The sequence below is a fragment of the Adiantum capillus-veneris genome, chromosome 16, assembly GCF_014529385.1.
Source record: "Adiantum capillus-veneris isolate H3 chromosome 16, ASM1452938v2, whole genome shotgun sequence".
Taxonomy (NCBI): domain Eukaryota; kingdom Viridiplantae; phylum Streptophyta; class Polypodiopsida; order Polypodiales; family Pteridaceae; genus Adiantum; species Adiantum capillus-veneris.
In genome coordinates, this window is record NC_140946.1 from 144452284 (window position 1) to 144478918 (window position 26635).

At 45.4% G+C, this 26635-nt stretch overlaps 2 protein-coding genes and 1 pseudogene across 2 annotated transcripts in view; all 3 read left to right on the plus strand.

The window, feature by feature from the left end:
• LOC147439998 (uncharacterized) overlaps positions 1-18008 on the plus strand; it is a 106788-nt gene extending 88780 nt beyond the window's left edge. Inside the window, exons 15-18 of the mRNA XM_086485696.1 lie at positions 14947-15019; positions 15139-15200; positions 15283-16642; positions 17101-18008. Coding sequence (XP_086341822.1) covers positions 14947-15019; positions 15139-15200; positions 15283-16642; positions 17101-17401 — 1796 coding nt within the window. The 3' untranslated portion in view covers positions 17402-18008. The remainder of the gene's footprint in view (positions 1-14946; positions 15020-15138; positions 15201-15282; positions 16643-17100) is intronic.
• On the plus strand, positions 13192-14236 carry LOC147439999 (uncharacterized). The gene is given in 2 exon segments (XM_086484507.1): positions 13192-13581; positions 13584-14236. Coding segments are annotated over 2 exon segments (1038 nt in total). The 5' UTR covers positions 13192-13196.
• Positions 18009-18901: 893 nt separating the features above from the next.
• On the plus strand, positions 18902-22623 carry LOC147440000 (uncharacterized; annotated as a pseudogene).
• The last annotated feature ends 4012 nt before the right edge of the window (positions 22624-26635 follow it).

Here is a 26635-nt window from a genome sequence, read left to right on the forward strand (position 1 = left end):
TACAGCACCCCTTGGCGGCCTTGTGCTCACAGCAAAGTTGCTTTTCCCCACCCCCCGTCGATCGGCCGGCCATTAAGTGCACGGTCTGCTCTCAATGAATGAAAAGAGGAACAAGGGGAGGCTGGACAAGCCCTTCTTTCTTGGGTTACTTGTCACTCTTCAAAAACATGATTAGATAATAGGAACCGACACGCCCAAGTGGACTTGGGTTTACGTGTGACCACAACAAGCAAAAAATTGTATGTGGTTCTCTCCTCGAGTGACACAGAACACTAATGTAAGGTACAACAGAAGTGAATGTTGATATTGCTCAAGATGAGTGCTCCGAGCTGTGCTCAAGGGTTCCTTTTACTTACAGAAGGGAGAGCCTTCCGTTCCTTTAGAGAGAGAGTGCAATGATCACAAACAAAGTGAATGCTATTGTGAATGAAAGTGCTGAGACTGAGAGAAAGAGAGAAGAATACGACACCAGATGGTTTTCAAACCCTCCTCCAAGGGCCCCCCTCTCTATGGCAAGAGAGGTCTATGCTATAGATTGCACAAATCTGGTACAATGGTCTAGATGCAATGGACTTGCCGAGGATGTCGGCGACAATGACGATGACGACGAGGATGCGCTGAAAACTGAAAACGCTAGGGCTGAAATGTTGAAATCTGGAAAACGCTGACTTTCTGCTGAACATTGACACTGTGTCGACGAGGATGGCGATGACGACGACTCGACGACGATGCGCTGAAAACGCAGATGCTGAAATCTGAAAACAGCGGGCTGAAACTGTAAACGTTAGCTGATCCGACGGTACAGCGAGGATCTGTTGCGGGTGGGTGAGGTCTGCGAAGCTAGGGGCTGGATCTGCAATGGCTAAGGGCTGAAAACTGAAAATGCTACCTGACTTGGCTGATCGGGCGACGGAAAACTACAAAATGCTAGGCCTGATCTGCAACAGAAAACGCTAGGCTAATCATATTGGCTGAAAACGCTAGGGCTCTTTGCTGGTCTTGTTGAGAAGGTGCACTGCAAGTTGCTGGAACTTCTTGTGCTGGAATTGAGAGCCCTCTCCTCTGCTTATATATGTGCTGAAGGTTCGGTCAAGCAATCATCCCTACAACCCCACGACCTTGAAAATGTGGCATAATAAATAAATAAATAAATAAAATGCCTGCAACTGAACTGCCCCAAAATGTCATTGAAATTTGGGTGAATTGCCTTGGACAATGCAAATGCTGGGTGGTACTGGGTGTGCAATTAGAGGATATGCAACTACTTAAGTGCCTGGACATGCACGGCCTGCGCATAGGCTTACAAAGGTGCCATAACACTTCCTAGGCTAAACTGAACCCTAGACTTGAGATAGCTTGTCCACATGCACATAGGGTTAGATGTGCATGTGACGCGTGGGGTACCTTCAGGCCAATACTCTACTCGACCTAGCATGTCAGGGGCTTATAGGCAGCCCTTACCCTCCACTTGAAGTATAAGTTCAGTACCCAGTACAACACCTGCAATACCCCAGCCCTCTAGCGTTTCTAGCCATTAGAACCCTTGGCATTTTTGCAACCCAGATAAGACCTTCATCATTTTTGGCCATCAGCACCAGCATTTTCCATCTGTACCCTTAACGATAGCAGATCTACCAGCCGGTGTTTTCAGTTTCCAGCCCTAGCAGTTTTTGGAGCATTTCAGATTTCAGCATCCATTAGCCTCATTGATTCCAATTTTCAGCCTTAACCTTGTTAGTTTGTAGAGCCAAGTCAAATCAGCCCTAGCGTTTTCAGTTTTCAGCCTTTAGCCTCATAGATCCAAACATCTATTGCAAGATCCCGTTAGCATCTCAACATCTAGATCCATTATATCAGCATTTGTGCAATCTAAAGAAAATACCTCTCTAGCAATAGAGAGGGGGGCCTTGGAGGGGGGTTTGGGACCACCACATGTGGTGTTAAGTCTTCTTTCTCTCTCTATCATGCAGAGAACCTTCACTCACAATATCTACAGATCCTATGGAGCTTGGGAATTATCGTACTATCATGATTGGACACACATTGGCACGGTTGTACGCATCCATTCTTGAGCAGGAGCTGAGTAAATGGGAAGAGAGGGAGGGTATACGCACAGCCAGGTTGGCAGGGTTCAGGAGAGGTTTTTCTACTCTTGACCACATTTTGACACTCAAAGCCATTATTGAGGAGGGCAAATCACATGGGAGACGGATTTATTGTAGCTTTGTGGACTTCCGCAAAGCATTTGACACATTGCCCAGAGCTAGATTGATGCGCAGACTACATAGCTGATTTGGGGATTATGGCATTATACAGGTCAATAGTGGGGCATGTACGCACTCTAGAGGGGTTATCTACATTAGTTCCTCCAATATCGGGGTGAAGCAGGGCTGCCCGCTCTCTCCTACTCTTTTTGGTATGTATGTGGATGAGGTTTCTGACTATATTGAGAGAGAGGGTGATAGAGGTGCATAGTTGGCAGGGACATGGATTCCACTATTGCTATATGCTGATGATATTGTGTTGACCTCTGACTCTCTAGAGGGGATGCAACATCACTTGGATGCTTTGCATAGGTTTGCCCATGACAGTGGTTTGTTTGTCAACCTTGGTAAAACCAAGGTTATGGTGTAAACACCACCCCACAGTGGACCAGGAGATCAGTACCCGCATTCACATACGGCCATGAGATAGTGGAGTATACAGATGCTTACACCTACCTTGGGGTGGTCTTTAGGGGACCAAATATTTTCATTGAGGAGAGCAGCAGAGACTAGACTGACCAGAGCACATGCAACATTGGGTGGATTGGAGAGGATGTGTTCACAGATTTAGTTTCAGGAGCCTCGGACGAAGCTCTGGCCTTTTGACACTCTGGTGGCTTCCGCATTGCTCTATGGAGTTGGGATATGGGGGCCTTCATTAGACCATCACGGGAGGTCGGGTCGCATTGATGGATGGGGAGACATGGAGAAGCCTCTAGTCTCTATGATTTCCCGGCTTATTAGAGCCAAGGCTTCAGTACCACATGACATTATTCGAGCAGAGTTAGCTGCCCCCCCACTAGTGGTTGAGGCGCTTACCAGATCAGTCTCCTTTATACACCGCTTGTGGGACCTTCCTAGAGACAGATATGCCTGCCTAGCACTTGAGTCCTCTCGACAGTTAGCTATGCAGGGAGATACAACATGCTGGTATGGGAGTTGACATCATGGCACCCCCTCTGACTCTTACACAGTCCAAGATCACCCGGTTGATCCGCCAGGACCGGACTCAGCTAGATATTAGGAGGACTTGGATACAACTGGCACAGGAGTTGGGCACGAAGATGGCTTTCTATAGAGAGCATCTTCTCCAGCTTACTGAGGGTTTTGTGACGAGGCCCAGATATATGGACACCCACTTATCTCCTGGGATACGATGTGCTATTGGCCAGATACACACATCTTCACACCAGCTTCGAATCGAGACTTGTAGATACAGCGGAGTACCAGCAGAGGCCAGGACATATCCCCTATGTCACATGGAGCCTGAGACAGAGTTGCACTACACATGCCACTGCCTAGTTTACTATGAGATACGAGGCCGCTTTCACTGCTTGTTTAGAGAGGGCTTTGGGCCACTCTCTAGAGTCATGGGGTATGAGGACTAGAGATGTTTGGGTGTGTTTTTGCTCGAGCTGCGTAGACACAGAAAGAGCCTAATGAGAGGAGAGGCTAGCCAGTCGCAGAGACGGATCACAGACTCCTTTAGAGCGTACACTGGCAACCGGAGGAGCAGCTACTACAACAGAGCTCACATTCTCCTCACACTAGAGGCACGTTGATTGATCGAGCATCCGAGCTAGGGAGATCCAGACGCCCACGAGTGCGGAGGACTACATAGCATTGATGGAGGTTGCATCAGAGGATTTGGATCACTTTGGCCCCGACATGCACGACGCCCTGTCAGACTACTGACCATGGAAGAGATTGATGAGATCCGCCAACGGCCGATGATGGATCTCCTGTGATTTAGTGTGGACATGGTAGACGGATATATTGCAGCTTTGTGGACTTCCGTCTATCATGTTTCTCCAGCACATGGTAGACGGATATATTGCAGCTTTGTGGACTTCCGCAAAGCTTTTGACACATTACCGAGGGCCAGATTGATGTGCCTACTTATGGAATTTTGGGGGTACCCACAGAGCTGATATGGGGGATTATGGCATTGTACAGTTCAGTGATGGGTCATGTACGCACCCTTGAGGAGATATCTGACATAGTTCACTCCACTATCGGATTGAAACAGGGATGCCCATTGTCCTCTACTTTATTTGCTATGTATGTTGATGAGGTCTCTGATTATATTGACAGAGGAGGAGATAGAGGTGCTCAGCTTGCAGGGACATGGATCTTTCTTTTATTGTATGCTGACGATATCGTGTTGATATCAGACTCACTAGAGGGTATGCAGAGACATTTGGACGCATTGCATAGTTTTGCAGGGGATAGTGGATTGTCTGTCAACCTTGGTAAAACCAAGGTCATGGTATTTAATACCACGCCATAGTGGGCTAGGAGATCAACACCTACATTCACATATGGTCAGGATAGTATGGAGTACGCTGATGCATACACATATCTTGGGGTGGTCTTTAGTGGACCGAGGTTCACACTGAGAGTGGCAGCAGACACTAGATTGACTCGTGCCTATGCAACCCTAGGTGGTTTAGAGAGGATTTGTTCGCAGGTTCAGTTCCAGGAACCTCGAACAAAGCTCTGGCTCTTCGACACTTTGGTCGCTTCAGTTATGCACTACGGGGTTCAGGTTTGGCGACCATCTGTTGACAGTGCTGGATGGAGTAATATGGAGAGGCCCTTGGTATCTATGATTTCTAGGCTGATTAGAGCCAAGGCCTCAGTTCCACATGACATCATACGAGCGGAGCTAGCTGCCCCACCTATGGAGATTGAGGCACTTACCAGATTAGTATCATTTGTACACAGCTTATGGGACACCACCAGGGACAGATATGCTAGGCTTGCTCTTGAGTCATCTAGACAGCTGGCATTACAGGGAGATACATCATGTTGGTATGTAGAGCTGAGCTCATGGTTTCAGAGGCATGGTTTCAGCATGGACAGGCTGCCCTCTTTCCAGTATTCTCTTGATGCACCATCTTTGGCTCTTACATGGATGGAGATTACTAGACTCATTCAACAGGATCTTATCCAGCTTGATACAAGAGGACATGGATAGAGCCATCACGGGGGTTGGGTACGAAGAGGGTACGAAGAGGGCTTTCGATAGAGAGCATCTTCTCCAACTCACGACATACGGATTTGTCACACGGCCCAGCTACATGGACACACATCTATCTCATGGGTTACGATGTGCCATAGGCGAGATATGCACATCTTCACACTAGCTTGGGATTGAGACAGGTAGATTCAGAGGCATACCAGCAGATAGTAGGATATGTCAGTTATGCCGTGCAGAGCCAGAGACAAAGCTTCACTACATATGTCACTGCACAGTCTACTATGAGATACGGGGACACTTTCACTGCTTATTCAGAGATGGTTTTGACTCGTTAGATAGAGTCATGAGATATCAGGATCAGAGATGTCTCGGATTATTTCTACTTGGGGCCACCACACAGAGCTCGGTTCCCACCCATACACACACCAATGGTACTCTCATTGACCGAGCTATGGAGTTGGGGAGATCGAGACGACCACGACTGAGGAGGGGAGCCACGCAGCACCGATGGAGATTGCGGCAGAGGATCCACAAGATTCTAGCACGACACCCAGAGTGTCGATCAGGATAGACTTCATGCTATTGCTATACTGTATCATGGTGACACTGAATCCCCATTTTGTACCTTTGTGGCATTACACCATTGCTCAGCTTACCAGCCACCCATAGGAGTCAGTAGCACTCGTATCTTAGTTTCTAGTTTGTAGTTTTCTTTGTTTGTACCCAGATTTGGTACTAGACTCACCATTGTAATCAATTTGGTCTCATAGGTCATTTTGGCCTTTTGTAGACGTTAATATATCATTTCATTTCATTTCATTTCATTCATTTCTCTCTCTCTCATTGACAGGATGAAGACAAGGAGAGCACATGATCATGATGGTCTGGTAGTAGAGCATTTCATCCATGCCAGAGATATGCTTGTAGAGCTTCTTGCTATGATGTTTAATCGAGCCATGTATGAAGGCTTTCCTGAGACTTGGAGTATGTCTACGATTGTGCCTATTTTCAAGTCAGGAGATCCCATGATTCCCAAGAACTATCGCACCATCATGGTTGGTCACTCAATGTCTAGGCTGTATGCATCCGTTCTTGAGCAGGAGCTGAGTAGATGGGCAGAGCGAGAGGGCGTACGAGCACTAGGGCAAGCAGGATTCAGGAGAGGTTTCTCCACTCTTCACGAGATTCTGACACTCAGAGCTATTATTGAGGAGGGTAGACACCATGGCAAGAGGATTAACTGTAGCTTTGTGCATTTCTGCAAAGCTTTTGACACAGTGCCGAGAGCCAGACTTATACGCAAACTACAAGAAATGGGTGTGCCTATAGAGCTGATATGGGGTATTCTGGCTTTATACAGGACAGTGATGGGGCGAATACGCACTACTGAGGGAATGTCTGACCTGGTCCACTCCACTATTGGAGCGAAGCAAGGATGCCCCCTATCTCTGACTCTTTTTGGGATGTATGTAGACGAGTTCTCAAACTATGTATAACGTCAGGGAGACAGAGGGGCTCAGCTAGCAGGGACATGGATTGTGTTGTTACTTTATGCTGATGATATTGTGTTGATCTCTGACTCTCCAAAGGGGATGCAACGTCATTTAGATGCTTTGCATACATTTGCTCGTGACAGTGGATTGTCTGTCAACCTTCGGAAAACCAAGGTTATGGTGTTTAACACCACACCACAGTGGGTCAGGAGGTCAGCACCCACATTTACGTATGGCCAGGAGACTGTGGAGTACACAGATGCATATATCTATCTTGGGATAGTTTTCGGTGGACCTGTGTTTTCACTGAGGAGAGCATCAGAGACTAGACTGACGTGAGCATATGCTGCCTTGGGAGGGCTGGTGAGGATGTGTTCGCAGGTTCAGTTTCAGGAACCGCGGACAAAGCTCTGGCTTTTTGACACTCTAGTGACTTCAACTATGCTCTATGGAGTTCAGGTATGGGGACCCTCAGTAGACCATCATGGGAGATCTGGCAATACAGATGGATGGAGATATATGGAGAGGCCTTTGGTCGCTCGGACGATTCGTACTAAGGCTCAGTGCCGCATGAGAATATCCGAGCCGAGCCAGCCCCCCCCCCCCTCGTGGTTGAGGCACTGACTAGATCAGTATCCTTTATACACAGTTTATGGGATCTCCCCAGGGACAGATATGCTCGGCTTGCCCTGGAGTCGACAACTAGCGCCTGTCTCTCACAGGGACATATCACCAGACTCATATGCAAGGATCTGATTCAGCTAGATACCAGGAGCACATGGATACAGCCGACACAGGAGTTGGGCACGAAGATGGCCTTCTACAAAGAGCATCTTCTCCAACTCACGGAGGACGGTTTTGTGACTAGGCCTGCATACATGGATATGCACTTCTCTCATGGGATACGATGCGCTATTGGGCTGATACGCACATCCTCACATCAGCTTCAGATCGAGACTGGCCGATTTTGAGGGGTACGACCAGGGGCTAGGATATGTCACCTATGTCACTTAGAGCCAGAGACAGAGTTGCACTACACATGTCATTGCCCGGCGCATTATGAGATACGCGGCCACTTCCACTGTCTGTTCAGAGAGGGTTTCAGACCATTTTCTAGAGTCATGAGATCAGAGATGTCTCGGATTGTTCCTGCTAGAGCTACGCAGACTTAGGGAGAGCTTGCCGAGGACATCAGGGGAGAGACAGTCTCATAGACGAATCACAGATTTCTTTCCACCAGCCGGGGGAGAGCCAGAGGAGTAGTCATCACAGCAGATCTCAGAGCCCACCCACACTAGAGGTACGTTGATTGACCGAGCCATTGAGCTAGGCAGATCTAGATGCCCACGACCTCGAGGGATCTCCCACCATCGACGAAGGCTGCAACAGAAGATACAGATCACTCTAGCTTGACATGCAAGACGCCCGACCAGAGTACTGATCATGGAGAATGTTGATGAGATTCGACAGCGACCGATGAGAGATTTCATTTGAACCCACCCAACCACCCCCCCCCCCCCCCCCCTCCCTTATCCCGCTTCAATTCCGAATCAGCTTCAGACTCATTTCCTTAGTGTTTTAGTTTTAGTTTTAGTGTTAGTTCTTTGTACTTTCCGTACTCATAAATGGTATCAGATTCACCAATTGTAACTTTTTGGTCTCATAGGTCATTTTGGCCTTTTGAAGACGTTAATATAACATTCCATTTCATTTCATCTCTGTGTGTGTGTGTGTGTGTGTCGCGCCATGCCTGTCCACCACCCTCCTTGCTAGTGCTGCCACACCGTGCAGCCCCCGCACCCCCCCTGTAGCTGTTCGCACCCCCCCCCCCCCCCCCCCCCCCCCCCCCCGGTGGCTGCTTGCGCGCTGCTGTCGCTACCTCATTGTTGCAGCAAGGCCCTCTGCCCTGCCGCTACCTCACTATTGCAGCAAGGCCCGCTGCACTTCCGCTGCACCAGGCCTGCTGCACCTGCTGCCCCGAGCCCGCTGCCCCCAACCACACACATACACACACACCCCCCCCCCCCCCCCCCCCCCCCCCCCTCCACACACACACATTCACACTCACATTCAGCCACATACATACCCACACAATCACAGCCACATCTTTTCTCTTTCTCAACAATGACGAAGGGAGTGAGCAAGGAAGAAATGGGGAAGGAGATGAGCAAACTCGACGACACGATCAAGGAATACAAGAAATCATTGGATACCACTCTCAACACCATTATGAACCGGATCTCCAAGCTAGAGAGAGAAGGGGAGACATATATCAAAGAGAGGGAAGCATGGAAGAAAGAGAAGGAGAGATAGGAGATGAAGAAGGAGCAAGAGAAGGAAGAATGGTGGAAGAAGCAAGAGGAATGGACCAAAGAAAGAGAAGACATGAGGGAGCAAATCGAGTTCCTCAAAGCCTCGATTGCATCCCTCACCCCTGAAGAAGGCGAGATGCACACTGACACGAAGGAAGCCCTCAAAGAAGAACTCACCAAAGCTTTGACCGCTAGCATCGAGGACAAATTGGAAGCTACTAAAAGTGTGTGGGTAGAAGCAGGGTTGTTCTCGTCCGTCATACGGCTCGTCCCGTCCCGTCCCGTCCGTTTCGTCCGGCCATTTTTTTTAAAGTCCGTTTGACTGGCTTAAAAAACGTTGACTGCGCTTTTGATTGCAAGGAATTTACGTGACTTTTTGGCATAGGATCCCTCCTAGGATCCCCCCTCTCACCTCCCACATGCCTTGAGCATTGCTTTGGATTCCATTAGCTCCTCTCTCTCCCTCTCCCTCTCACATTGCTTTGGATTCCATTAGCTCCTCTCTCTCCCTCTCCCTCTCTCTCATTGCTTTGGTCCTTTACCTTGGATTCCATTAGGGCCTAGGCTCCTCTCTCTCTCTCTCTCTCTCTCTCTCTCTCTCTCTCTCTCTCTCTCAAAGATGCGGCGGCCTCTGTTTTGGAGGATGTGCCTATTCGTAGATCCAACACTATGGACCCTAGAGAGCCGGAGTATGACGAGGAGGGAAATCTCCTTAGTGAGGGAGATTATGACACACCACAATCCGATTCATGTGAGGATGAAGATGACATCGATGAGCATAGCTCACAAGAGGAAGATGATGATGATGATGAGAGTGGAGAAAGCTCTTAGACTTTAGTGTCTCTCATATCTTTTTTGACCCTACTTCCACTTTTTGCACGATTGAGGCTTAAAAGGCTTACTTTTTTGTATCATCTCGATTATCAAATCTCAACTTAGCTTTTTGATTTATGACATATGTAATGCGAATCGCAGTTCATACCCATCGTGTCTCATTGTCTTGATTCTCAACTCTTGAGTGTTGGCACTTGGCACTTGCAAGTTGCATTCTTGTCCAATGTGATAATCAATTGTCTATTTGTCCTAAGTGTAAAATCTAGGGTTAAGAATTGCGTGTTTTTATTTTTGAACGTACGTAACCATGTCGTACGACATAAAATTTTCTAGTTCGATGAGTACTGTACGTCTTCGTACGTGGACAAAACGTACGTGACTGTACGAGACCACCCTGGGTAGAAGTAGTCAAGAAGAACATCAAGAAGGAGGCAAGAGAGGAGGAAGGCCTCATTGTGCACACTACCCTTGAGGAAGAGAAGATGAGACAAGCCCGACACCTCAACATTTGCGTCACGGGCATTTTAGAAAAAGAAGGCCCCACCCCCAAGCTTTGATAGAAAGGCTTTATGCAAGAAACTCGGATACAAGGAAGAGGAATCACTCCCCTTCCTCAAATCTTGGAGAGCGGGTAAAGATCTCACAAGGAAGAGGGCCCTCATCCTACACTTCTCCTCCGAAGAAGCACGGTCTACTTTCCTTCGCATGAGGGTGATCTTGAGAGGACTAGATGGACCACCTATCTACCTAGACGATGATCTCACACCAATGCAAGTGATACACCGACGCACATGCATGCCTAGAGTACACCAAGCTCGCCAGGAGGGGAAGAGGGCTTCATACAGAGATGGCCGAGTCATCATTGATGGCAAGGCGGTAGCATAGGGACTCGCGGCCTATGGGACACTCTACGAGGAGATACATTTGGCAATTTGGAACTGCAACGGCTCTCTATGGACACACCCAGGGAGACTGGAAGAGGTGATGCATGGTAGAGACATCATTCTACTCACAGAGACACACGAGAGCTCAGAGAGAGGTCTACCCCGAGTACAGGACTATCAATGGGAGTCTACACATAGGAACTGTACACGATACAACACCTCGAGAGGATCTGGCGGAGTAGCAGTCCTCTACCGCCGTTCACTTCACAGCAGGATACAGACAGTAGCACGCGATCCAAAAGCAAGATACATGTGGATAGGGATTGAGCTATCTGAGGAGCACATCCTCTACATTGCCATATGCTACTTTGCACCTAGCGGCACTAGTTTTGCACAGACAGATGGAGGAGAGACAGAGGAGGTCCACACACACAGAGGAGAGGAGGAGGATGATTCACACTTACCATATGCATGTCTCAGAGAGGAGATCATGGAGTACTCTAGATTTGGTGAAGTCTTCCTCACGGGGGATTTCAACGCCAGGACACAGAGTAAACAGTGTGATATTTACGACCTCGACGACCCAGAGCTACTCTCCACCATGGAGGACACAGGGGCAGAGAGGATCTCTAGAGATACCACCACACCCACACCATATGGGAGACACCTACTTCGCTTGGGATCACAGCACCATCTCGTTATTTATAACGAGATGGCGCAATGGCCATCATCCGGCGGCTTGACTTGTATACCCCCATCAGTAGCCAGTGGAGGTAGCACAGTTGATTACATCATCGGCTCCAAAGAGGCAGCCCATTTGCTCACATCTCTCACCGTCCCACCACTACCTATTGGGGCTGACCACGCATATCTCGCCCTATCTCTCACTGGCTCACCCATCCCACATACACCACCTACATCCAAACCACACACCACCATACACTTCACACATGAGCTAGCCAGAGTTTACTCATCACATGTATATGAGGGGATCTACACCCTTGATCCAAACACACCACTCTCTACACTCACTAGCCAGCTCTCTGCAATCTTACACACCTCAGCCCTCAGCTGCTTTCCACACATTACCCATACTGGCTGACCCCCACCCTCTGGGACGATACCCCAGAACCGATGGTACGACGGGGAGTGCAGAGGTCTATACAGACAGCTACGGGCTTAACGATCCTTAGAGGAGATCACCGAGAGCGAGGTCAGGCGACAGATGAAGGCCATCACACGCCGTAAACGGCGGGCCTTCGAGGAGGCGGAGGAGCTTGAGTTATACCACCTTCTCATGAGTACAGACTGCGCCACAACATGGAGGATTCTCAGAGAGCCACACCCCACCACCCCCCTGGAGGGGTATCCATAAATCTGGCGACACCCTTGACCCAGGGAACTACAGGACTATCATGATTGGTCACACATTGGCCAAATTGTACAGGGCAGTTCTTGAGGCAGAGCTTAGCACACATGCAGAGGCATCAAGGATACGCGCACCAGGACAGGCAAGCGATGCACTTTCTCGACTATCGATCACATCTTCGTGCTTCGCTGCCTGATCGATGGAGCAAAAGCACTGAAGAGGAGACTCAACTGCTGCTTTGTGGATTTCCGCAAGGCTTTTGACACTATCCCTAGAGAGAGACTCTTTCAGCGCCTTCAGGAGCTACAGATACCATCTGAGATGATATGGGCCATTCATTCTTTGTATGCACAGGTCTTTGGTAGAGTGCGATGCTCAGGTGGACTATCGGATTCCATTGCTAGCACCATTGGGGTGAAGCAAGGATGCCCCCTCTCCCCTACTCTATTTGGTCTCTACATTGACGAGATATCAGATTACATTCTACGAGCAGGTGGAGCGGGATCAGACTTAGCAGGTATACCAGTCCATATTATGCTCTATGCTGATGATATTATTCTAGTTTCTGAGACACAAGAGGAACTACAGAGCCACCTACGAGCCTTGGATGATTTCTGCACACATCGAGGGCACACAGTGAACCTTGGCAAGACCAAGGTCATGATCTTCCACACCTCCAGGACAGTTCTGAGCAGAGCAGTACTCATAGCAGCAGGCGTGCAGGTCGATGTGGTTGATTCATATGGTGACTTTCACTGGCACGACTGACAGATTTTCCATGGCCCAAGACCGGCTTACACGAGGATATGCAACGCTGGCCACCTTAGAGTGCAGATGCCATCAGGCCCACTTCCAGGAGCCTCGCACCAAGGGGTGGCTTTTTGACACTCTAGTCACACCTGCCATGATGTATGCAGCCGCAGTATGGGCACCAGGGCTATCAACATCTCTATGGTCATAGATAGAGCGCCCACAAATCATCATGATCTCCCGTTTGCTCCTAGGCAAACTCTGAGTACCACATGACATCATTAGAGTAAAGCTAGCTACACCTCCGATGCTAGTAGAGGCCCTCTTTCAGACAGTTTGTTTCATCCAGCGCATGCGAGAGCTCCCACCAGACAGACTCACCCGCAGAGCTTTTGAGGCATCGATACAGCTGCATCAGGAGGGAGACACGAGGGCATGGTACCCACAGGTCATAGAGTGGTTTACATCCCATGGCTTGGACATCATGGATCTGCCTCCTTTTCAGTATGATCTTGACTCCCCTCACGTATGCCTCTCACACATCGAGAGGAATCGAGTTCTCCGACAGGATCTCTGGCAACTATACATCAGGGAGACATGGATCACACCTAGAGAGTCTCTTCCTACGAAGAGACATTACTACAGAGACCACTTCCTGACCATTCTAGCAGATGGGTTCATCTAGAGACCGAGATAATGGATGTCTACATGCCACATAGAGCACGGGTCGCCATTGGACAGCTCAGAGTATCATCACACCAGCTAGAGATTGAGGCAGGGAGAGCTGCACATGTTCCCAGAGCAGAGAGGATATGCAGACTTTGCACAACAGAGGTTGAGAGCGAGGAGCATTATGTATGCAGATGTAGAGCATATGAGGAGATTAGAGGCAGATATCCGACCTTGTTTGCAAATCAGCCCACCTTACATCAGATTTTTGAGTCCAGAGACCAGCGGCAGTTCGGCCGCTTCCTCATAGAGGCACAGCAGCATCGGGACTCCCTCCTCCAGGCGGCATTAGATGGGAGAGATGAGCGCCAGACACAACTCACGGACTTTTTTCAGAGGCCCACAGCAGCACCATCAACTCCGACCATCCATAGAGGAGTGACTCTACAGCAGTCTGAGGAGGTTCGAGCTCGCAGACGCCCACGTACCCATGGACGTAGGGCACCTCGCCTACACCAGAGAGAGATTCAGGAGATCGAGGAGCACTACTATAGATCTTTGGAGGAGCAACACATTCGAGCTTTCGCAGATCCAGCCGCCATCTTACGTGGATTGTTCACACCCTATCCGCCAATGCATTATGTATTACATCCTGACCATGGGACTGGATGGAGCTAGAGATAGGATAGCATCTCATGTTTGTACTTACCCCAGCATATAGGTTTGCATATTCCCCCATTTTTGGAGCTCCCCCCCACCCTTGTATCACTTACCTCCTCCCCCAGTCATTACACAGGATAGCTTACTTTTACTTTTGTACCTTTTATCCTTTATGGATACACAAAGGACACCCACCTCATGTACTTTGATTTGTCTCATAGGCCGACTTCGGCCTTTTTATAGACGTTAAAAATCTCTCTCTCTCTCTCTCTCTCTCTCTCTCTCTCTCTCTCTGTGTGTGTGTGTGTGTGTGAGACTGTTGCACAATCTCTCATGAAATAAAAGGAACCTCGTGTGCGTACTGAGCACTCATCCTTAGTTATCACCTTAAATCACTTCCGCTGCACATTCCAACTAGCAAGGGGGTGCTACTTTATTTGGTTAGCTGCAGTAGTTTGAGGAAATGTAAGCAGCTTGTAAGCCTTCCGCTGTCAGACAAGCACATTTTTACGTTGTCCTCGTGGAGTCTGTCAGGAACAGATCAGCCTTTACTGAACAATATTCACATGCAGTCATGATTCATAAAGCTATTGTGGTGTGGGTAGAAATTTCCTCTTCAGTTTAGCTATTTTGGTAATGTTTGGAACTTGATCCCAGATTTGATGATAAGCATGTGGAAGACATCCATTTATTGTGCTCTACAATATGGTTGCTTGGTTGTTTTCCAGAACATGAACAATGGGAGCGAGCAATTGAGAGTTGGCAAATGCCAATATTAAACGACGAGAAACTTCCAGAGTGGTAAAATGCATTAAACTTCATATCTCCTGAATAAGTAATACAGGTAAAGTTTTGTTCTAACTTCTAAGGGGTTTTCAACTTCTATTGTTTTTTTGGGCTATGGTATGTGTGTTTTTCAGGTACAGAGTGACCTTGTTTAACGAGCTATATTACCTAGTTGCTGGTGGCACATTATGGACTGGCAAGTAAATAATTTTCAATTTTCAATAGCTCTGTTCTATAAATTGTTTGACTTTTTTTTTGTTGGGTGTTTTGTTGTACAGATGGCTTAGGTCCTGTTGATGAGGCAGATAAGGATGCTGGAGATGATCGAAGTTCTGCAACTTCGTACTACTCTGATGACATTCCCTCTGAGACGGAGGATTCCTTAGAGACAAAACAGTGTGCGAAGCAAGCAATAAAGGATGGCGTTGTGGTTTTAAATCAAGATGCGGAGAAATTATCAAACTGTGTGTCTGGAAAAAGTACACCAGGCTCTACTCATCAGTCAAGAGATTCATTGTCAGAGGTCTCTTCTTCAATTTTGACTGCAATGTCTGTCACGGACTCTAAAAAAGCCTGTAGTAGTTCTTCATTTCAGCTGTCGTATGGTACTTCTCTGCTAAGGGACGACGAAGAAAATGTTGGACAATTTCTCTACCTTGAAGGAGTTGAGTACCTTATGTGGTCCACATACGATGTACATTTCTATGCTTCTTTTGCTCTTCTTTCCTTATTCCCTGAACTCGAGCTGAGTATTCAGCGTGACTTTGCTGCTGCTACTCTGTCTTACAACAACGAGAAAGTGCAGTTTCTTGCTGAAGGACAGATAGGTGCAAGGAAAGTACTCGGAGCTGTGCCACATGACTTGGGTCTTCATGACCCTTGGAATGAGCTAAATGCTTATAATCTTCATGATACTAGCAGGTGGAAGGATCTCAACCCAAAATTTGTACTTCAAGTGCATAGGGACTTTGTTGCAACAGGAAGAAAGTCCTTTGCACGAGCCCTTTGGCCAGCCGTTTATACAGCAATGGCGTACATGGACCAGTTTGATAAAGACAGAGATTGCATGATTGAGAATGATGGATTTCCTGACCAGACATATGATACATGGTCTGTGACTGGTGTAAGTGCTTATTGTGGGGGCCTTTGGCTTGCAGCTCTTCAAGCAGCAGCAGCTTTAGCTGCGGAAGTTGACGATGACAAATCTGCGAAGCATTTTCGCTCGAAGTTTTTACGAGCAAAGAAAGTATACGAGGGAAAGCTATGGAATGGTTCCTATTTCAATTATGATGAAGGAACTGTTGGCTGTAGCACCTCGATACAAGCAGATCAGTTGGCTGGCCAATGGTATGCTCGTGCTTCTGGCCTGCCTGGGGTTTTTGAGGATTTTAAGGCACGAAGGGCTTTGCAGACAGTTTTTGTATATAATGTGATGATGATGAATGGGGGAAAGATGGGTGCAGTCAATGGAATGAACCCGGATGGTACCATTGATGAATCATGCATGCAGTCACGGGAGATATGGACAGGAACAACATATGCAGTTGCGGCAGCCATGATACATGAAGGCTTGGTGGAAGAAGCTTTCAAAACTGCAGAGGGAGTATTTAGAGCCGGATGGTCTAATGATGGTTTCGGGTATGTGTGACTTCGCTTGCAAGATGCTTATGCTTGTTGTGTTTTCAAGTTTTATCGTACTGTATGAACTGTGTTTCTGTTTAGATTGCCGTGGGTCTGGATTTGTCTTGACCTACTCTTGAAAATGTAATGATTGCAATTTCTCATTAATGTTGTCTTAGAACCTGTTAAGTCTGGATGTAAGTGTTTCAGATTCCATATAATGCAAGGAGTGCATTGGCGCCCAAACTTGAGGACAGAAAGAGGGAGAGGTCTCGGCAAACGTCACCTTTTGAAGTTCTGGTCTTAGGACTTGGGTTTTCTTATTTCTTCTTAGAAGCTTGGTTGCTTCCAATAGGAACTCATGCAATTTCAGCAACCTTCTCAGCTTTCTCATGTTTTCATATAATTGTTGTTTGTATGTTAAGAGCAATGTTCTCTTTGTCGTTTGTCAGCTGACTAGCCATGTTCTCTTCCAGGTACTGGTTCCAAACCCCAGAGGCATGGACCGCCAGCGGCCAGTTTCGGTCACTGGCATATATGAGGCCTCTTGCAATCTGGGCAATGCATTGGGCACTTCATCTTCCAAAAAAGATTCTGCAGGCTCCCAAAGTTCCTTCAATGGACAGAGAAGTTGAGTTGCATCACCATCATGTAGGCTTTGCGAGAGTTGCGGAGGCTTTAAGAATCGTCCCTGCAGCTCAAGCGGAAAATGTTTCTGCCTTCCTGCAATACCTCTTTGAATGCGTTTGTAGAAGGGGAAATGTTCATTCATCATAAGCATTATTGTTTTAATAATGTTTGGCTAGTCTTTGTGGGGTGCCAAAAAAGAAGTGCTCTAAGTGCAAGGTTTTCCTTGAGCAGCCAGATGGAAAAAGTCATCTAGTGCTTGTTCATTGACTTGCAACTGATACACAGGTGTAGTCACACAAAGAGGGCTTTGCCCAGTGGCGGCACCGCAGGTTTGCGTCAGTAACATAGCTGTGTCATCGGAATGGAATAATTCCATGTCTATTTTTCTGGGGGGTCATTCCTTCAAAAAATTGATTAATACAATCTAATGCGATTTTGGTGATATCTTAAAGCTGTCATTGGAATCGATCACTTCCATGTTTCTTTTTTTTTGGGGGGGGCAGTGTATGGCTGTTTGGATGATCCCCCCCCAACCTCAAATCAAACCACCCCCCCAACAATATATTATGTATCTTGTATCCTAGCTTCCCCCCTTCCCCCCTACCACAGGAACACATTTTTGTTACTATGTACTTTTGTCCTTTCCTAAAGGATGGGGGAACACACATGTATATTTGATTTGTCTCATAGGCCTACTTTGGCCTCTAATCGATGTAAAAATCTCTCCCCCTCTCCCCCCCCCCCCCCCCCCCCACCGCCCAAAAAAAAGAAAAAAAAAAGAAAAAGTAAATGGAGCTTTTTGAAAAATCACTTAGTCAAGAATGAGCTGCGGACTCTCATGAAAACCCCTCATTGCTGCAGCCACTGCATTGCTGGCTAATTTTGTTTGTATGATGTAATCGGTAGCATTTCTCGGTCGTGTAGATGACTAGACTAACTGTCGTGAATGATTGAATGAGTTATGTGTGATTATGTGCCCACATAGCTATGTCTCACCAAGTTCAGCCTTAATTGTTATGCAATTTTAAATCGAGATTCTTTGGTAGAGGTGAAGGGCCCTGGCTTTTTTGAAGCACGTAGTTGCGAGGAATCGGGTTGTGTACATTACATAAGGATAAATGGAGCAATGGGTAATGGTCATATCTCTAGGGTTACATGTAGAAATAAATGATTTGAGCTCACTCGGAAAAATGAAGTAGATGCTCACTGAGGTAGCCAAGTGAAACAGATGAGAACCTAAGGAAATGGTTGAATGAGTTGTGAAGAGGAAAGGAATACAAGAAATTGGAAACCATTGAAGGTAATAAGTAATAATAGGAGGTGGGCTTGAAATTTGCATGTATATCTGACTTGTGAAGGAAAGGACGCATACGTACTCAATGTGATTGTGGGGATATTTTGAAGTTTTTGATCTGGGTGCACGCAGTGAGCAAGGATGGTAGTAAAGAGGGAACTTTGGTTACTCCAGGGAGAATTTGTTTTGCTGAGGATTAAACACCCACTTAAGAAAGAACACATTGTTGACATTTGGGGCAAGGATGACAGTGTAATAATCTTAACATTACTCAATCTTACAATGTAACAATCTTAACGTTACTCAATCTTAATGCTCCTAGCTGGTGGGACCTTGAAAACGGCAATTTGAAAATGTCTTTATTGCTCAATGGAGGTTCACCAGTCAGACACATTGTGATAATCTTTGACATCAATCAACATTGGGACCATGGAAATGGCAATTTGAGACGGCATTTGGATGGCTCACTAGAGGTTGAAGAGTCCAACACACATTGTGAGGTAAAATTGAGATGTCTAAATCAAGGGAGATTACCTACTTGAGATGCAGGGACATACTTGGGAGTCTATTGTCCTCAACAATGTAATACTTGGGCAAGTAGAGATTCTAATTTTGGTGCAAGCAGAGAATTTGGGGGAGCAGTGATTATAAAGAAGCATGATTAGAGAAAAAAAACTAGATATAATGATACTCAAATTGCGACTCGAAGCATTCACTAGTCTGTTCTGTATGATACCACATAAGCATATAATAGGAGTTTTTTTTGGAAGTGTTCAACATATAAAATAGGGTGTATCCCCCCAAAATTTTCACACACATACCATACGTTGGGGGGGGGGGGGGGGGGGGGGGGGGGAGACAGGATACTTTAGGGTACTACTTAAAAATTGAGGGGTCCTCTCTCTCTCTCTCTCCTTTTTGGGAAAAGTTTGTGTTTAGATATCCTTTTAAGTATTTCCATACAGAATCCCAAATAAGGCAAATTCACATAATAATTTGTACGCTGTGCCTTACTCCAATATCACGAGCTTCTAGTGAGGAGGCGAAATTTTTCTTGGAGTTATTGAAAATGTATTAAACTATTTGTATATATAAGGTAGGGGAGTCATGCTCCTACTACAAATACCATTTATAGGGGGTTGTCTTAGCGCTTCAATCTCCATAGGTAGAGGGTTGGCCTCTTACATAAAGGACCATATATATGGTTTTTTTTCCTGGCAGGTGCATGAATGCGGCGTCCCTCCCTAGTATGAGTGAATCCCCCATGAATTGGAACATGTTATTTTGGATTGACACATCCAATTTATTCCTGAAAGTTTCCCATGCTATTACAAAGACAATGATACTCAGATCTTGCACATGTTTTCTTATGGCTTGAGAGCATGAGAGCCATATGATTCATACATCTCATTCATTACTCTATGAAGAAGACTAGGGTATTTACACAATCTAGTTGATGATGTCTTGCTTCCTCTCCTCATTCTAAACGCATGCACATGAGGACATCTCATTTGGTACTTTACATGGATAAGTGGGGAGGGAGGCTTATGGTGATGTAGTTAATGACGACATGATTATTTTGGTAGGCATTGGACGAGCTCATGAAATCGATTCAATCCTTTTGAGACAATATCCCAAATGGTAGGAGGTAGGATGAAGAGTCCCTAAAAACGTAAGTAAGAGGTGACTATGTACATCCATAATACTGAAAAGGGTGAACTAACATGAAAAGAATAATCTTACTCATGATGTGATGATAAGGGTCCAAGCAAGGGCCTGCGAAATGGTCGAGGAGCGGCCGTGGGCACAAGCCTTTGCACACACAAGAGGGTCGGGGCACCCTCCATGAAACATGAAACCAAAAACTAAGAACCTTATATGTTAAGTGTCTGTTGTGTGTGCATTCTCTTTTTCTATGCAAAATGCCTTGGAAGGTTATGCAAAAGATGCGTAACAAAGAATTGACTCTCTCTTTATAAGTACACAAGGCAAGGATGCAAAGAGTTAAGTGAGATGTAAAAGGATAGGAATTTTCATGGATGTGACTTGCATAGATTGCATAACAAGTATTAAGGAATTGAATGAGAAACCTAGCTATGGGCAATGGTAAGGATGCATAAGCACAATCAATCATCGTATATATGATTGATAACGTTGACATTGTGGCATACCCATGACACGGTACCATTTTTCTCTGACGTCAAAGACGCTTTGAGCAAGGGAAAGAAACCAAAGAATCCATGGGAAGAAAAAAAAAAAAGCACTAAAGAGGTTGACTAGTAGTAACAAGAGGTTCGTTGGGAGGAATCCATAAGGGCCTATCACGGGTTTTTTTAATTGGGGAGGTGGATCGAAGTGATTGTAGTGAAGAATTGATTGGAAATGAAGCGCTTTGTCCTTGGGCATTTTGGAAAGGATTGAATATGACCTAAATTGTTCCTTCCGGATTGCTTCAGTATGATGGATTAAAAGGGTGCCACCCTTTGAAAAGGGCAAAGCACTTTCTAAAACTAAAGCGAGGGTGCCGTGAAGATGGAGAACGCATAGCTTTTTTTGGGCACAGAGAATCAAACGTAAAGCGCAGGAGAGTTTTCGATAAAACAAAAAGAAATATATTAAACTTAAGCGTAGCTTTAAAGGACGGCTAAAGGTAGATGAAAGTCCGAAAGATAGGGCGTGTAATATCGATTGTACACCTTCCGTGTGACCCGTTGTGTTGGTCCTAAGCAATGTCTTTTGCAAAGCGACCCACGTAGGCAAAAGTAACTATGCGGGTACCTAGTCCTGCCAGTAGTTGAAATGCACGACTACCTTGATAAAAGAATGGCCACCTTTAAAGTTGCAAAAGCAAAAGGCTCGGGCCGTAACAGGATGAACCAATATAAATGAGTGTAAGCTTCATAGCCTAAACACGATCAGTGCTAACCACACATACCAAAGGCTTGTTATTATAGTAGCAAGAGAAGTCAAAGCGATGACAGTTGAGAGGTTGTCACTGAGCAGCGTTCCCATCCGTACGAGAAGAGGGGTTAATCGGCAAGGCCATACACTTGTGGAGCTTCTCGCGAAGTATAGCTCACATCCAAACATCTAATTGAGGAATGGGGCAATGCCCATGGAGCTCCGAAAACGAAAGGCCTGCTAAGCCATATGCCCGTACTAAGTGCAACGGGATTCTTAAAAAAGAATAGGCTACCTTAAGGACTTAGGACCTTGGCCACGAATAGCCAGAGATGCATGCAAACAAAACAAAAATTATAGCGTCCAACCCAAGGCCTTGACCAAACATTCAGACCCTCCAATCAAGCAGGGATTGCAAGCAAAGTGGGAGGATTTAAGTTCTTAAGAAGAGCCATGTGAGGCCTAAAGATCATGCATAGTTCAGAAATTGAGCCCTAATAGTAATGGTGCGCTTTATGCTAACACTTATGTATTAGCTAGTTATTAATTGGAAACATGCAGGATGGTGATGAATTATGATTAGTCTAAACCTTCAACCTCATTTAACATAACAAATGAAGGTTGAAAGTGGTTAGAAGAGAAGCTTTTATGGGGGATCCGTTAAAGTGGTTCCTGGCTACACCTTGGAGGAGACTACGCTGACCCTTATAGCGATAGAAAATACATACTCAATTCATATTTTTCAATGGTGGGAAATTATATACCATTAGTCCATATAGATAGGGGTGCATGGATACATAATATCGAATGGAAGCCAGGTTAAGGCATAGGGTCAACTTGAGCTGCAAGAGTCAAAGCTAAAATAATTGAAAAAGAGAATACATAATGTATTGCATGGTCACCCTTAGGTCTTCACAAACCTATAGAATTCTATTGTTGAGCTACTACCGGTATGGTGTCTGATCTCAACCATGGCATAAATAGGCTTGGTAAAGTAGGGCAAATCCGGTGGTTAGGTAGACGCCCCATAGTTTGAGGTGTTGCTATGTATTTGGTTGATTATCCCTATGAAGGAGGCGAAGGGCCCATGAAAGGAGGTAGACCTTCAGTATCACCTTGAGGAAGGCCCACTAAATGTGGACTTTGAACAATAGTGAGGAAACATAGAAATTAGTTTATGGCATGATTCATACGGAAAGGCCCTTTTGTTAATGCTTGCCTGTTTAGAAAAGACAAAAAAGATTAGGGGGAGAATTTGGTTATGTAGATTTTCCATTTTGCCGTTATTTAAGGGTTGCTATGCAAAAATTCATAACAGGCAATCTTTTATTTGTTTGAGGGTTATAAACAAAAAGCTTGGTCATAAATTTGGAGAGTTTGCTTCTATATGAAAGGCCTCGAGAACAACTAAGATCAAGCCAAGATAGAAAGTACAATAATAGGATACAACAAAAAAAATGAATTTGAATTCAATCAGACAATCCAAGCTACCATTCAAATTCTAGCCGGTTTAGTGAGGGCGACGTGGAGTCACTAAATGAACTACCTGTTACATGTTGGTCAAGGCATTGTAGATGTCCATAACAAAAGAGACACAAATTATTCCAATGCTAGGAAACCACAAGCAACATCCTAAATGACGCACCTCAGGAAACAAAAAGAGAAAACCAAAGCATGTCGTAAAAAGAGCACACTAAGCCTAACCGATCCTTAGGCTTCGATTGTGTCTTTGAAGCACAATTGGGTGTAAATACCACAAACGTGAGGTGCGGGAGAGATACCAAGCCTAGCTTTTCAAAAAGAAAAGCAACACCATGCCTTCTTTGTATATGCAATGATCGCTGGCACATGTGCCCAGACAAGGAGGGCTCAAGCCCTTCAAGAAGCCTTGCAGACCACATATCTAACCTGCGGACGCAGAAGGCTCATAATACCCGCCTACCTATCGCGGATCCCATGAGAAAAAAACATAGCCCTGCAATGGAAAGAATAGGGATGTTGCCCACCCACCCAATAGGGATGTTGCACGCTCAAGCAGTACAGAGATATCGTTTGGATTAAACTGAATAGCTATGAATCGTTTTGACACATGCCGATTGGCTTTGTGTTTGCCCTTTGGTAGAGCAGAGAATAAGTCTTGCAACAAGGGAAGGAAAAACAAACCTCAAGACTTTAATGCCTGAGCCGCCTGATTGAAGTGAAGCTAGCCATTAATAGGCACCTCATTTGGATAGAATCATTTTAAACTCTATGAAATAACGTAAGCTAAGGCTGAAGGCTTTGAATGAATTGTCTTTTCTTTTTTTGACTTACCCACAACAAAAAACACATAGGTAAAAAAGCTTCACGTCTTTGAAAGGCACGGTGTAAGAACTATCAGAATCAAGCAGCATCATTCTAGCAGAGAAAATCAAGTGCACAACAGCGTAAGAGGCTTGGATTGTAAAGAATCAAGCGCTTATTGGATTATAAGTCCTCAAGCCAAGCCAAGATCTACTTCATGCAATATAGGTAACTTGGGTTAAAAATCTGTGTGATGGGCAACCATCTTGCATGGTTTGAAGAGCACCTGATTTAGTCTGTGTTGGTAAATGGAAGTTCTTTACACGTTTTTTAACAGCCAGACAAAGTAACTCTTGACTCCATCCACTGTTATGGAAAATCGTTGTGTTAGGATGTAGATTCTAGATATCTTTTCTATTCAATTTTTTCCAAGATTTTTTTTCAAAAAAGAAAACAAAAGAACTAAAGAACCTAAAAGGACATTTATTCATGTATTATTTTTTCCAGTTTAATGATGCCCACCATTACTTCGCAATTGACGACACTGTTGATGACGCTAATTGAGAGGGCGATCGATCTAGTACCTGCATGAAAACATTGTAAAGCTTGATTATGTATTGTATGAAGTCGTTGCACTTACTCTTGCTTGGTAACGAACACAAGGACTAAAGCATGTGCGACAAGGAGGTTAAAGTTTGAATAAATTTACGTGTAAACTAAAAAGTCTACACAACTTAATAGCATAAAGCAAGCCTACTTTTGGTTTTGAGATGAGGGAAAAGCTTAGCAAACTGAAGTTCCTTTTTGGGGATGGCTACCTAGTGATAATTAATTATTGACATGCTTTGCAAATGGGGAACGCAAACACATGCTACCTTGCTTTAGCATATTGAGGGTTTCGATCAATTGGGCTAATTGGGCTAAATAATCTTCCCTTAACCCACCCATTGTACAAAAGGGAAAGGATAAAGCACGTTACCTATGTTACTGGGGATAAGACACTAAATGGCATCCCAACAGTGAGATCTTCTGGGGAGAAAGCCCCGAAGAGAGGTCAGAGGGCCCATACTACCTGCCTACCATTAGGAAAAATATGAACCCTCTAGGGGCCCTTTGGGATTAAGGTCAATTAGAGGCCAGCCAATGAGAAGAGGATGGTGGATACACTCTATGCCCTCAAAAATGTAGGGAGACAAAGTAGTCTTACACTTTTTAATGGGCTCTTACATAGTGAGAAGGGGGAAGGGGGGGGCGGGGCGGGGGCGGGGCGGGGGGCATATGTAACCTCCAACTTCTCTCCTTTTTGATCCGGTTTTGAAAAAATCCCAAAATTTTGAAAATTTTTAAAAATTTCAAAACTCAAATCTTATTTTCTTAAAACTCCCTAAATCTATTTTATGGTCAAAAAAGCAATTTTTGACCTTAAAAAGTCAAAACGTGTACACAAAAACCCTAAATTTTATTTTTTTAAAAAATAATATTTTGAAAAATCTTTTTTTACTATCCAAAACCCCCCCAAAAGTAGTCCTTAGGCAAAAAGTGATTTTCTTGCTCTATAACCCCTTTTCCAACCCCTCCTTGGTTGTAACCATCACACTCATCCTCTACTCCAACACTCTCTCTGCACCATCTCCATTGCTGCAGCAAGGAAGCTCCTCTCTCCTCCCCTACCACCTTCCATTGCCACACCAAGCAAGGGTTATCCACCTTCTCCTGCCATTGCCACACCAAGAAAGGGTTAACCACCTTCTCCTACCACTTTATCCCACCTACATTGTAGCAACAAGCAAGGTCCTGCTCCTCCTCCTAATTTTCTTTGTTCAACCATGGCCAGCTCTACTTCGCAAAGGCGGCCAAAGGATGAGGTCACAATACTTGCATGCCACAACACAAGAGGTATTGATGATGAGTGGGTGCCACAAGAGTTCACCAAAGGTGCTTGAGTATACATGCAACCATCTACTATTGGGCCTCATCGTGTGCGGAATCGTGCAAACTTGGATCATCATTAAGGAAAGCTTCTTGGCTTCAAGGACTGCAAAGACAAGGGGACCGTAGCCATTGTGCAACATGTTTTCTCAATGTCAATCATGCAATTGCAACAACCACCTCCATTTCCAGCACATTGAAGTACATGTTTTGAGAATACAAAGCTAGGTGTGAAATCACAATGTAATGTTATTATGGATTCATACTTAAGATTTGCCATGCATTTATAGTCATATTTCCATCCACGTTGAGGAGCAGCCACTACATAGTCTCTCCGACACATTCAATGCTATACATGCGGATATTGGAGCAATAATGTTCGCACATCTTTGCCCAACCAAACTAGTTCAAAGAAGGATTTTCTTCTATTCTCACTCCTATATTGTGCCTACTTCTACACAAGAGTTTGGAACGCTTGAACCCATCAAAGTAACTTCCTTATTAAGTATGGAGTGGCCGGTGCCAGATTTGTGGTCGGTAGCATCTTTCAAGCAAAAGATGATAATAGTTGTCCAAAACTCTTTGAAATACTCTAAAGCTTCTAGGTCTGTGGGCTTGAGTTGGTGTTTGCCTATTCACTATTTTGTGAACATTTTTAAAGAGTTTGGATTTGTGGAGACTACCACAATGCTTGTATGTAAAGATGTGCATTATGAGGAATTAGAAAGGCTTTTAAAAGAGGACTGGGGTTTTGTGGAGGGCATGCACAATGGGGACCGGTACCATTGTAAGGTTGGAGTTTTAGGTATTAGAATGCGCATTGAAATCCCGCACCTCCTTGTACATACGATTCCACTATGATCGTTGGATGTGCAAGCTTGGAGTGTGGAATCCCTTATAGAGTGTAGATGGCACTTTGGAGGCAGTCCAAGTGAACAAGCATTGGACTCTCAGTAATGTGCGAGAACATTTGG